General features: G+C 34.6%; 1 protein-coding gene across 2 annotated transcripts; it reads left to right on the top strand.

Annotated features, from left to right (window-relative positions):
- The first annotated feature begins 3,257 nt into the window (after positions 1–3,257).
- On the top strand, positions 3,258–13,710 carry LOC112052901 (deoxyribose-phosphate aldolase). Of its 2 annotated transcripts, none has more exons than XM_024092144.2 (7): positions 3,258–4,017; positions 4,823–4,933; positions 5,068–5,267; positions 5,893–6,031; positions 6,880–7,109; positions 10,316–10,462; positions 11,560–13,710. In XM_024092144.2, exons 2-7 carry the CDS (start codon positions 4,906–4,908, stop codon positions 11,752–11,754), a joined length of 939 nt encoding a protein of 312 aa, XP_023947912.1. In that variant the 5' UTR covers positions 3,258–4,017; positions 4,823–4,905; the 3' UTR covers positions 11,755–13,710. The 2 variants fall into 2 exon arrangements, with proteins under 2 accessions (XP_023947912.1, XP_023947913.1); XM_024092145.2 differs by lacking the exon at positions 3,258–4,017 and adding an exon at positions 4,587–4,618.
- The last annotated feature ends 329 nt before the right edge of the window (positions 13,711–14,039 follow it).

The following is a 14,039-nucleotide window of genomic DNA, read 5'->3' as shown; positions in this document are numbered from 1 at the left end:
AACGTTATTTGTAAGGCTTCTTTTTTTCATTTGCTTTCCTCGAACATTTCTCATTTTCCCTTATGAGAAATGTAATTCAAGTAAATAGGTTGTCCGAAAATAGAAAAAATACAGAAAAATATGATTCAAGTGTCAAATCATGGTTATTTAAAAATAACACGAATTACTTATATTTTTTTTATTTAATGAATTCTATTAAACTCTACTAAAACTACTCTATTAAATCTATGAACGAAACTTGATTGTAACATTTATTGAAAACTCAAAGTGATATTTTAATTTTGTATAGGCACAGAACATGGAAAACCATATATTTATTGTCATAACGGAAAACTCTATAGGTTAATTGCTCCGACTCAAGCTTCTATCTGTGAACATCTTGTGAACATCACATAAAAATCCGTAAAGTAAATCAGTTACATCGGAATAAAAATCCAAAGACCTACTTGCAGTTTTTAAGTACATATACTTACTCGTAGGTCTCAAATTATACTATGCATAAAATTATTGTAGGTATGTCCGTTTTATTCAGCTCAATCGTGTTAAGTTAAGTAAAACATACAAACTTACTAATATGTTTGCAACTAACGATTAACTTGAAAATAACCAAGTAATTAGTGTACGAGTCATATGGAATGGTGCCAAGAACACGGGCTGCACTGTCTAGCTGAAAATATAGTTGCGAATATAATTTGCAGCATTATTGATGCAATCTATAAAAGCCTTAGTAGCTCCACTGTTAAGGGGTCTCAACAAAGGTCATAGGTTCGAGCCCCGCCTGTTGGACTATTGTCAACCTTACTAAAATACAAGTAAATAAATTAAATAATGTAATGTAGATGTAGAGCTGTGATAGCCTAGTGGATATGACCCCTGCCTCCGATTCCGGTGGGTGTGGGTTCGAATCCGGTCCGGGGCACGCACCTCCAACTTTTCAGTTGTGTGCATTTTAATAAATTAAATATCACGTGTCTCAAACGATGAAGGAAATGATATTGTGAGGAAACCTGCATACCAGAGAATTTTCTTAATTCTCTGCCAATCTGCATTGGGCCAGCGTGGTGGACTATTGGCCTAACCCCTCTCATTCTGAGAGGAGACTCGTACTTAACAGTGAGCTGATAGCTTGAGCTTGCGATAGTCAGACATATCACATTTTAAGAAAACTGAAAACTAAAGCCACCACAGTCCAAAATGTATAATTTGTAAGTACCTTACCTATTAGTCCAATCATATGGACAGGGACGAGTCAAGTGGAGAGAAAGAGAAAGATCCTGTACGGGCAAAACAATTACAGGCAGCGTCGACTGTGGTGTATAGCTATCTACAGAAACACGTGTTCTTCGTAAATTAATAAAAATATTTTGTAATACATTTACTCGTAAAGTATCTCCTATTTCACCAATTTCAATATTGTAATGTATCTCATTACGCACATGTGCCGTAATGTACCTAAAGTAAAACGCACATGTACTGTAATGGCCCTATGGGTATTTTATAAAACCTTTATCATTCGCCTAAATACGAACGGTACTTTTTTAAATATTAGCAAAGAAGATTTATGTCAGAAAAGTGGTCAACATTTTATGAATAAAATTAACTTTGTGAGATAAAATATAATAAAAAAAACATTTAGTTGTTTCTTTTTCCTAATTTTGACAATAAATGACAACCATTTATACAGTAACAGAGACACAAAAATATTAATTTTCACTACTCTTGCTCAAAAACACTGTCATATTACCACTCCACAGCGGGGCTAAACAATCATATTAGCCTCTAGGGGCTAAAGTAATTTTGTTTTTTTAATTCTTGTCTGTTACGAGTACTAGCCAAGTACTAGCCTACTATAAAACGGAGGAGGTTTTATTGGAAAATAGAATCATTATAAGGCACTGATTCCTACGAATACCTACGAAAAATTTAATAAGTGAAGAAAACAACAACGAATGGATTCACTTACGAAATGAGTTTTTTAAACTATTATCTCCCACGTTTACCTCACGTACTCATTATCTTCACAGTAGTCGGACATTATGTTACCGGGTAAAAGCATATCCTTTAATATCCAAAATTGTAGACTTTGTACATTTAATTTTCAATTAAAATAAATCATTGAATATTGTACTAAACTATTTTATTTTCTCGCAATCGTAGTGAAAAGCAGAGTGTAACACTAGGGCTAAACCCATTATAAACTCGGTTTCTATTTAGGCGGCCCTCGCCTTACGTCTCGGGCCCTAAAAATACCTCGTATAAAATGGGTCTTTTTAGCCCCTTGTATAACAATCTACTATTACTTTATTTGTACTACTTTCTTAGTAGTACTAGACATCCAAGGAAATGAATGTTTTTGAGTAATTTTTCACTCATACATTACGTTACGTTCCGTTACGTTTGACGGCCTCCGTGGCTCAATGGAATGCGCGGTGGATTTTCTAGACGGACGTCTGGATTTGATCCCAACTAAGAAAATCGAACCCAGGACCTCCGTCTACTATTACGTATCGTAATGTATGAATGTAAAACAATTACTCAAAAACATTCATTTCCTTATTGGATGTCTAGTTAAAGAGATCTACGCCGTACCGTAAAACTAAGCGAGGCCTGAGTGAGATGCGATTCTTTTGTGGTCGCATAAATAAGTGTAATGAGCCTATAAATCCAGCAGCGTACCTCTACGCGTTACTCTGGGATTGGGTACACTAGTAAACAGTATTGTCCCAAGACTGTACGGTTAGTTATTTACGCGGATAGGATTTATCTTACCAATTTTTGCTAATAAGGTTAAATTAGAATTTAGCTGCAAAGTAATGTTAACGCATTTCAATATCCAGTGGTGGATTTACCAGTAGGCTAAGTAGGCTGGAGCCCAGGGCGGCAAATTTGACCCAAAAAACTTTCTCTTCTACAGAAATAAAGATAATGTGTAATAATTGTAATATTTTAGTTCTGTACGTTCCTAATAAAATATTAAACTTGCAATTTTACACAATTGATTGATTGTGAACTAGAATAGGTACCTATCGAATTTCAGAGTTCAGTAGGGGCTGCAAAATTCAATAGCCTACTGGCGGCAAATTTTTAGTAAAGCCTATAGCCTTCCTTGATAAATGGGCTATCTAAGAGTTAAAGAATTTTTCAAATCAGACCAGTGGTCCCTGAGATTAGCGCGTGCAAGCAAGCAAACAAACAAACAAACTCTTCAGCTTTATAATATTAGTACAGATAGGTAATTTTGAAAAATAGCTGATTAAATGGATTTAAACGGGAATGAGTGAAAAATCGTAATTTTTAAAACGTGGTGATTTATTTGCTTAAAATTTAATTTTGCCAAAGGATCGCCACGTATTTACTCTATGGAGTGATAGGAGGGATCATTAGCTTAAAATTGTTTTGGGGTAGACCGGGCAAAAATGTACCTACCGATTTAAAAAAAACTATCGACCTGCTTAAAAATTATAAATAATAAAGGCCCATTTTGGGACATGTCCTTTGCTCGGCGACAGGGTTCCCAACTTAGAGGTTTTCCCCCCTGATTTAGGGGGCAAATAAGTGAAATGGGATTTTTTTAGGGGTCAGAAATTTTTAGGGGTATTTTCAGGGATTTTTTGAATCTTTAATATTTTTAAATTGATGATAATTTTAATATTTCTTTCTTGACCTAGCGACTTATAACGACATATTATTCTACAACCACTCTGAGGCTTAGACCATGAATAACTTATTAATGGTCTAAGCTCTGAGGCAACTGCCGGCAATTTTTATCGAATAAAAAACTTGTTAAATTTATTCATTGTCAACATGTATGATTTCAAAAAATCTGTATCTTTAGATAACGACGTAATATTTTGTCTGTATTAAATATAGACTTTTGAAACATATTACAGCATATTATTTCTAAATTATTATGAATTTATATTGTTTAGGGGGACAACTCAATAATTAAGGCGATTTTAGGGGTTTTTGACACAAACTTTAGGGATAAATATTTTGGAGAGTTGGTAACACTGCTCGGTGAGTAGTTCGCCGAATTACTTGGCCATTACATTACAGGGTTCCCAACTTAGGGGCTTTCCCCCCAGATTTAGGGGGCAAATAAGTGAAATGGGATTTTTTTAGGGGTCTGAAATTTTTAGGGGTATTTTCAGGGATTTTTTGACTTTTTAATATTTTTAAATTGATGATAATTTTAATATTTCTTTCTTGGCCTAGCGACTTATAACGACATATAATACGTTATCCTACAACCACTCTGAGGCAATTGGAGGCAATTTTCATCGAATAAAAAAATTGGTAAATTGTCAACATGTATGATTTCAAAAAATCTGAATCTTCAGATAAAGACGTAGTATTTTGTCTGTATTAAATATAGACTTTTGAAACATATGACAGCATATTATTTCTAAATTATTATGAATTTATATTTTTTAGGGGGACAACTCAATAATTAAGGCGATTTTAAGGGTTTTTGACACCAACTTTAGGGATAAATATTTTAGAGAGTTGGTAACACTGTTACATTATCTAAATCGCCATTTAAATTTTTTTCTGTGGTGCGGTACCGGTATGACATGACAATTGACATATGATTGCATAAGGTATGATGATAAAAAAAGTAGGTATATAGTTTCGAATTTCAAATTCGATTCGAGTACTTTGTTAATTTTCGTTTGTTAATAATACTAATTTAAAGTGATCTGTGACTTTGTTTTGATTAGATAAATAATTATCATTTATTTTTGTCATTACATTAGCGTTTTCGAGTTTTAATCAATCACATATTTTATTTTGACAAACAAAAGCAATAATACTATTACAGAATAGTGAATACAGTACTGTTATCTAAATATATGACCACAAGTTTAATTACAAGTTAAGATATTGACAGAAAACTTGGAAAAAATGGTGCGAGTCATAGCGGAAAGTTTAGGTATGTATATGTTTCAAAAACATTAACAAAACTGATTAATTGGAAAAATTAAAAAAAAAATAATTGTAAATGTAAACTTTGTTGTTGGTTAGATGTAAATGCCGCATTAATAGAATCGAATTTTTATTTCTCAGATACGACAATATTGAACAATGTTTTCGTAGACAAAACAAATGTTGAAGCTCAAATAGAGAGAATACTTCAGAAATATCCAGTGCTCGAGTCTAACAGTAGTAATTATATGCAATGGTTACTTAAAGCTGTAACTTTGATCGACCTCACAACACTCTCGGGGGATGATACTCGCTCTAATGTCACCAGGCTGTGTGTTAAGGTTTGAGTTCATTTGAAATTGTTATTTACCTAAGGAGATAATTACTAGTAGGTACATCTAGTTCTTCAGCTTGCCCATACAAAGGCCTACTCCAGACAGACGGAGGGAGAACCCACCGCTCAAGGTCACTACAAGACCTGCATCCTTCCAATAATGACCTACGCTAGTGTAGTGTTCGCCCATCGCCTAATGGCGAGCTAAAACCCCTTCATGCGTCAGGCCACGGGCCCTCTGTGGTTTGTGCGCAATAACAATGCGCTTAGAAACCTAGATCTCCCCAATAATGTCAATTTCTCTTTACTTGGTCGCATGCTAGGCCCACTGATGGTAAATTTTATCAAGTAATCAACTGTTTATGAATGTATGTAAGATGTCATTGTATCAGATGTAATACAATTTAATCAGTATGAGACGACCAGGCATCATATCCTGAAGATATACATGTGATAAGTACGGAACATGGGATTCCTTCTCTATCATGTTTCATATGAATCCAAATTTGGCTAGGCACAGAGAACTACACAGAAAATTGAAGGGGAGTGTTGATGGAACCAGCAACTGCACAGTGAACCCATGGAATGCTAAGATATTTCTTCTCATATGAAATTTAATGTATTTCTTTCAGGCTGCCAATCCACTAGCATATATGGACAAAAGCGCAAAAATCAGAACAGCAGCTGTGTGTGTGTATCCAAGCAGAGTAAGTGATGCACACAATGCCATCAAAAGAATGGGCCTCACTGCAGAAATCCAAGTAGCTGCAGGTTTGTCTATAATCACTCTTACTACTATTACTAACAGAGTAAGGCCTGGATCAGTGTGTTGCTGACGAATTATGTGGATGTTCACGACAGATGATAAAATGTACTAGTCCTTAACAGTCCGTTTGGTGCCTCGGAGAGCTATTAGTGGCTGAGCCTCTACGTCTTGAATTTCCTCGCGCAGACCCCAACTGGCTATATACCTAACTGTAGCTATATAGCATTTGGGGTCTGACTGTTCTACTCTTTTTGACGGCCCCCGTGTCGCAATGGATTTAGAAGATGGAGGTCCTGGGTTCGATCTCCGGCTGGGCCTATTGAGGTTTTCTTAATTGCTCCAGGTCTGGCTGGTGGGAGACTGGTCCGTTACCACACTACCGGAAAAGACGTACCGCTTGGGAGTTGGTGTTACTCTCACATAACTAAAGAGCATCCTCACATTATCATAACATCTGACAGTTATTGTTAAAGAGTTTAACATTATCACTTAAAGCGCCAACCCACATTAGAACAGTATGGTGAATCTGGGTTCCATATTCCTTACAAGGAGGAAAGCTTGGCTCTGTAATGTGCCGTTATAAGTTAATTTACTATGTATGTCTGCGACACCATAGAGACAAATATCTTAGCATTCCATGGATTCACCGTGCGGGTGCCGGGTCCATCGCGTGGTAGAGAGAAAATCTCCGAGCAGAGTCCTGAACTTGTGACTACAGGATACAGAGTTAAGGAATTCCTTGACAACCAATCAACACTCCCCGTTCTCTGCTCATGTTTATTTGGTTGAGTAGTTTCTCTTGATAATCTTGAGGATTTATAAATGTTTAAAATTTATTTTTGTATCATTTCAGTCGCAACTGGCTTTCCATCAGGCCAATATCCTATACACACCAGGCTGCAAGAGATCAAATATGCCACAGAAATGGGTGCTACAGAGATAGATGTAGTTCTAGACCGCAGCCTGGTTCTGATGGGGAAGTGGGACACTTTGTACAAAGAGGTTGTACAGATGAAGGCAATGTGTGGAGCTGCTCATTTGAAAGTCATCCTCGGAGTGGGTGAACTCGGTACATATGAAAATGTATGTATTTTTTAGTTCTACAAGTTATTACATGCCTCCGACGACTAGACTAATAGCCATACTCAATGTGCACTGTTTACCAACAAACAAATTAAAAATCTATACTAATATTATAAAGCTGAAGAGTTTGTTTGTTTGTTTGATTGAACATGCTAAATCTCAGGAACTACTGGTCCGATTTGAAAAATTCTTTCGTTGTTAGATAGCCCATTTATCGAGGAAGGCTATAGTCTAGTCTATATATTATCCCCATATTCTTAAGGAAACAGGAACCACGCGGGTAAAACCGCGCGGCGTCAGCTAGTGAGGGTATAAATCACTAGTCATCACTCATCATTCTCAACCCATATTCAACTCACCGCTGAGATTGAGTCTCCTCTCAGAATGAGAATGGTTAGGCCAATAGTCCACCACGCTGGCTCAATGTGGATTGGCAGAATTTACACACTCAAAAACGTCCCCACTCAATGAGTGCTAAACACAACTTCTTGGCACTCGATTCAAGTAGTCACATTTCCAAATTCAACCTTAAACTCAATTCTTAGTTGAATTCTCAGTTGAATTTGCTCTGAATTTGGGATTTTATTGAATATTGGACTATATTATATGTATAATTATATAGGTATCTTTACCAATAATTCTAAAACTGCCAAAGCAAAATTGGCCAGTTTTTAAGTGAAATTTTCTACATGATTGTGCGTCTTTTTATTATAAGAGGTCAATGGTCCCATTGCAACAAAAAGACAGATTGATATTTCCATATAATGGAAAGCTAACAAACGCGAACATCTGATAGTGAATAAATAAAACAGTATCAATATATTTTGTCATTATAAAATGTATTTCACTATTATACACCGTGCTACCGGCCGCGTCTATAATTCGCCGCGACATGTATGTATCCATTACGAGAAACTCTATAGTAATAATAAAAATAATCTGAAGCACATTCACACGCTATCGAAAAAACAAATTAAAATTGATGAAAAAACTTCAGAACATCCTGTTTCATTCTGTTTGGAAAGAAGAAGTTAATGAACTTTAACCTAGTTTCAGAAATTTTGTTGTTTAATACCTACATACCTACAATTTTTGATACACCTAGTCGGCGGCAGTGTCTTTACTAGGGCCGTTAATAAAATATCGATATATCAAAATATCGACATTATCACTTAATAGCGATAAGTATTCATCATTACTAATATTTTTATGGACGATATATCGATAGTTCGATATTGAAACGTAGATATCGATACTAGATATTTTTAACAAGTTTTGATTTTTTATATCCCTCGCAAATTATTTAAACTAAAACATTATCAAACATGATCTACTTTACTTTATTTATACTTTATTACGTTTTTCATATTTTAGTTTATTTAATAGCATTTTATCGAAAATGACACTGAAATAAGTAAAACGTAATGTATTCAGTTAGTATACACTACTTTACCCTCAGACAAAACTTTAAACATGTTTAATCGTATTAATTTACTTGTCAATTTAGTTACATAAAAAAATAGTGAAGTTTAATAAATACTTAATTGTTAAAAGTTTTCATTTAGCCGAAAAATTTATTTTGAAATTATCGATATATCGAGAATCCGATATTTTAAAAAATAGCAAGCCCTAGTCTTTTGCGGTTTCCTTTTTGATAACGCCGCTCGCCGCCTAACCCGTAACTATTGTCGGCAATGTCCAAAAATAGGTACAGGTAAGAAATGTATCTTTCGATCGTTTCTTATAACGCAAGGTGATTGGTTGGGTCTTAATAATTCGATCATTCGGGTCACGGGTCTTTCGTGTTTTGTGTATCGTTACGACTCGACTTAAAGTATGTAGTTACTTGAGTCTTAAACTGAACATCCGTAGGACATGAATCGGAACCCTTTTTTTATTCGTTACAACTTAGCCATCGACTACAATTTCACCTGTCGGTAGTGTAGTAAGTGATTATGCAATCTGAAATGGAAACGGACTAACTTATTAGGGGGAGTATTTGAATCCACGGCTTGGCGGTACGTCTTTGTCGGTAGGGTGGTAACGAGCCACGATCGAAGTCTCCCACCAGCCAGGCCTGGACAAAAACACCAATCGGCCCAACCGAGGTTCGAACCCAGGACCTCACACCATTGCGCCACGAAGGCCGTTAAAATTCCGAACTGATCGAATTTTAGGTTGCTATTCTGTAGAGTGATGTTGTACGACTGACCGACGAGTATTCGATCCAGATAATTGTTACAAGTCCAATTCAGTGTGGTGAACATAAATCGTTCGCAGATTATTTGAGGCGCTGACGACCGCGTCACTCGCTCACGCACAAGTACTGATCGGGTATCAGAGATTCGATCAATCGCGATCGACACAGGTCTAGTACGGGTACACCCGTAAATAAAATAAAATTTAATTTTAAGAAATAGGTTAAAGTGAATGACCTCAAAGCTCAAAGGGACCGACGGGCTGCCGACGTGACTGCGGCGAGGAGGTAGGTAGATGTTTGAAAATACAGGATGTGTTAAAATAATCGATTTTTGAAAGTTTATTACAAGTGTAACTCCTTGAATTGTACTTTGTTTTTTTTTTAATAACACTGATGGATAATAGACATTGGGTACATTATGTGGGATTTTGGTTTAAGACGAATAACGTAGCGCGGTGTATTTTATCTTGCCACAAAATGTTGAAACAACATCTATTCGGGAGGTAAAATCTAAATTTACTTTTAAGAAAATTTTTCGCTTGTATTTGTTAGATTGCCAAAAAGCAGACTGTGGCAATTATTAATTATTAATTAATAATAAACAATTAATTCTATATTTTTTTTTTCCTTTTTTTTAAAATTTTTCTTTTCTTTTGTGTTTGCTAGCCTTTGAGATTAAAATTTTTTTTTTGTTCTTCTGAGATTACACTACTATATTTTTAAAGTGTATTTTGTTTTATTTTATTAGTGATATAATTATTTTATGTGTTCTGTTGTTCCCTCCTAAGGGTCTGACAGAATACCAGCGTTGTGGGTACTGATGTACTCACAACAAATTTTAGCTGAGTCAGGTCAATTTTTTTGGCACAACATATTTTCTATATATATATATGTATTAGTTTTAAGTTATTATTACGATGTAAATGTATTACTTTTAAGTTATTATGTAGTTATGTGTTGTGTTAACAAATAAATGATTTCTATTCTATTCTATTCTATTTTCAAGGTGTACAAGGCATCAATGGTGTCCATGTTGGCGGGGGCGGACTTCATTAAAACCTCGACAGGGAAAGAGGCCGTGAATGCAACTTTGCCTGTGGGACTGGTCATGTGCAGGGCTATACGGAACTACTACAAGATGACGGGTACCAAGGTAAATTTACTTTTTCAACTCCCATTTCGTAATGTACTCAATATTAAACCTCAATATCACAAAGCTATTCATTAATACAGGTTGTTTAGTAATGTAAAAAATCAAAAATCAAAAAATGTTCATTACTACAATGATTTTTTTAAATTTTTAAACTTCCATGTCATTGGCTACAAAAATTCAGGCTACCTAGGGTTATAAGAGACAAATCTAGGAGGTCGATGCAAAAACCGGGCAGGCAATGCCCAACGCAAATAATATATTATTTAGCAAGTTTGCCCTTGACTACTATCGCACCTGATGGTAAGTAATGATGCAATCTAAGATGGAAGCGGGCTAACTTGTTAGGAGGAAGAAGAAAATCCACACTTCTTTCGGTTTCTTCACAATATCGTACCGGAACGCTAAATCGCTTAGCGGTACGTCTTTGCTGGTAGGGTGGTAACTAGCCACGGTGGAAGCCTCCCACCAGCCAGACCTAGACCAATTGAGAAAACCTCAATCGGTCCTGCCGTGGATCGAACCCTGGACCTCCGTCTGGTAAGCCCACTGCGCATACCACTGCGCCACGGAAGCCGTCAAAAATACCACTTGCATCGATCTCCTATTAAAAAGTAGATGTACAATCAGCGACCAAAAAACGTCCCCACTCAATGAGTGCCAAACGCAACTTCTTGGCGCTCAATTCAAGTAGTCGCATTTGCGAATTCAACCTTAAACTCAATCCTTAAAGTTCAATTTGCTCTGAATTTGGGATTTAATTGAATATTGAACTACACTTAACGGCCTTTAGGTATAAGTTTCTTTACGAGTAGTTCTAAAACTGCCAAAGAAAAATAGGCCAGTTTTTAAGTGAAATTTTCTATATGATTGTGCGTCCTTATATTATAAGAGGCCGAGGACAATGAATGGCCACTGCACGTAAATGTCACTGTTTGAGCCACTACAGAGACCACCTCCCTCCTTATAAATAATATGTACTACGGGCTAATAATACGTACTATCACCGTGAATCGCGGATAACTTTCAAGAGTGAAACGAACTGCACCATGCTACAGTGCAAACGAGGTGCAAATTAAAAAATCATACTTTATCTATAGGTAGGGTTAAAACCAGCCGGGGGCATAAAGACGTCCCGTGATGCAGTCAACTGGTTAGTGTTGGTGCACACTGAGCTGGGGCCTGAGTGGCTCACACCGGAGCTCTTCCGCATTGGAGCCTCCAGCCTCCTCGACGTCTTGGAGAAAGATATAAAAGATATATACATTAAAGGTACTTTAACTTTTAGGGTATAAATGAAAGGTATTAAGATCCTTAATACCTTTATTGATCATTTATAAATTGGCAATACTTTTTTATTGTGTATGATAATGTTAATGTTGCTGTCACAAATATAAATTCTCAATGGTTTAAAAATTGTGATTTGCAATATTTTTTCAATTCTAGTTTTTGTTATTGTTAATGATACTTCTAATGTTTTGTTTTTTTTTTTTTTTAAAGAATATTTGCCATATCTTTTATAATATGGCCAATATTCCCATTCCCCTCCAAGTAGTCAAGAAAGACTGTGCTAGGAGTGACAATAGACCAACAGGGTGGGGATCGAACCACCACCCCTCGGTGATGGCCGAGTCTCACCTCTCCTACCGTTGAGCTATTGAGGTTTATAACTTTCAATGTTGCTTTCATAAGATTCAAACTACTTTGCAATTTGCGTTCAAAATGTTTCTTTTTTCAAGCATATATAAATTAGCAACACATTTTTTATTGTTAATGTTAATGCTAAATAATGTTGCCATCATTAAATTACTTTACATTTTGCTTTATAATATGAAATATATTTTTTTATTCAAGCATTGTAAATTTGCAACAGTTTTTGTTATTGTTTTAATTCTACTGTTAAAGTTGCTATTACATTTTTTTTGATAACTAACAATATTGCTACCACTATAAAATACTCATTTTGGTTTAAAATTTGTGAGATTTGATGTTTTTTTTATTTTTATTGTATAAGTGTTTAGTACTATCTACTTACTTCTATGTTTTTTTGCGCCTGGCTACAAGTACATGTGATGTAGACAGTATCGTCGCGCAGTGTCTATGAATAAATCAAGACAGACAGATTGAAATGAAAATTTGATAAACGGGTTTTTATGTCGACGGCTGTTGTCGACAGGTGGCCACGGCCAGTTGACCTTGTCGTTGGCTACGTACTGCTCGTGTAAATGAGCCAAAAAATACACAAAGGCGTCAGTTCTGTCAACTTACTACTACATATACCAAACAAACTGTCTTACGCATATAAAAGAATTACTATATTACTAATGTTGCTATCACAAAAAAATGTGACTTGCAATATTTATTTTTATAAAGCATGTATGTGTATTTCAACAGTGTAAGATTCAGAATCACCGTGAGATTATTTTGTAATTTATGGGAACAATAGTGTAAGAGAATATTTGACTAAAAGTTATTATATTATATACATTTTAAATATATTATTGCACAATAAAATAACTGTAAATAATATGTGATCATGATAGAAGATTACAAGTATACATACTTGTATGATATGTACAATATTTTTTATATTTTTACAAATATGTATACAAAGAGATATTTTTATGTTTTGTGTATTTTATTTATATAAATATTATGTAAATACCTATTATAAATAAATTCATTTTATAAACCAGTTTTTTTTGTTACCAAAATTTCCAGCTATAAAATATAAATGAAAACAGTCGCTTTTATTTAATTATTTTTTATTTAACTTAAAAAGTAAGAATCACTACGAAAATATAAATAGTTAATTTAACATTTCTTATTTATTATAAAAGGTCTAATTTATTCAGTATGTCGCAAATATTGTGATTTATGGCACGGACATACCTTTAAAATTTATATTATTATTAATTATTCAGTATACTATTAAGATACTATGGTACATAGATGAAACCAAAAACTAAGAAATCATTGTTCCTCCTTCAGTAAGCTTCAGTATGTATGTTTTTGTAGACCTTTAATTTTAAAGTTCAGAAAATTAGTCTATTATTTAGCGAAAAATGAAAAAAAAAATTAAATTAAGTACTACTTTGAACAAATTACACGTATTAATTATGTAAAATTTAATTTAATGCATGCAAATCTATCTTCATTTCAGGTTTCAACTAAATATTTTCAGTAGAATTTGGCTAATGAAAGTAGAGACTGAAATCACCCGCCAAATTAAAAAAAAATATTTAAACAAATTAAAAAACATGCGTTTTGATAATTTGTTCAAATTATTTTTTTGTTTGTGAATACATTACTTCCTATACTATAAGCATTAAACGCAGTTATTCCAATATTTCCACTATAATTTTGAAAATTAACTCCAATATTTTAAAATCTTTCATTAGTCAAACTCTAGTTGGCTAGAGTGCAGAAGCAGCTTGAAAGAGCAGCAATCAAATATACAAACTTTCACAGATAATGTTTAGTTCCTTTAAACGTATCTATTATCTATGGTTTAGTGTGATTCAAACTGCGCCCTCTACTTACAGATTGTGTTTCCGCTTGTTATAACTAGATGGCGCAG

The sequence above is a fragment of the Bicyclus anynana genome, chromosome 7, assembly GCF_947172395.1.
Source record: "Bicyclus anynana chromosome 7, ilBicAnyn1.1, whole genome shotgun sequence".
NCBI lineage: Eukaryota > Metazoa > Arthropoda > Insecta > Lepidoptera > Nymphalidae > Bicyclus > Bicyclus anynana.
The sequence above is the reverse complement of the archived record's forward strand: the minus strand, read 5'-3'. Positions and strand labels throughout refer to the sequence as shown.

Coding starts and splice junctions, on each gene's coding strand:
- LOC112052901 (XM_024092144.2), top strand. CDS start 4,906: ATGGTGCGAGTCATAGCGGAAAGTTTAG. Junction 7,110..10,315: donor AACTCGGTACATATGAAAAT/GTATGTATTTTT, acceptor TCTATTTTCAAG/GTGTACAAGGCATCAATGGT. Junction 10,463..11,559: donor ACAAGATGACGGGTACCAAG/GTAAATTTACTT, acceptor CTTTATCTATAG/GTAGGGTTAAAACCAGCCGG.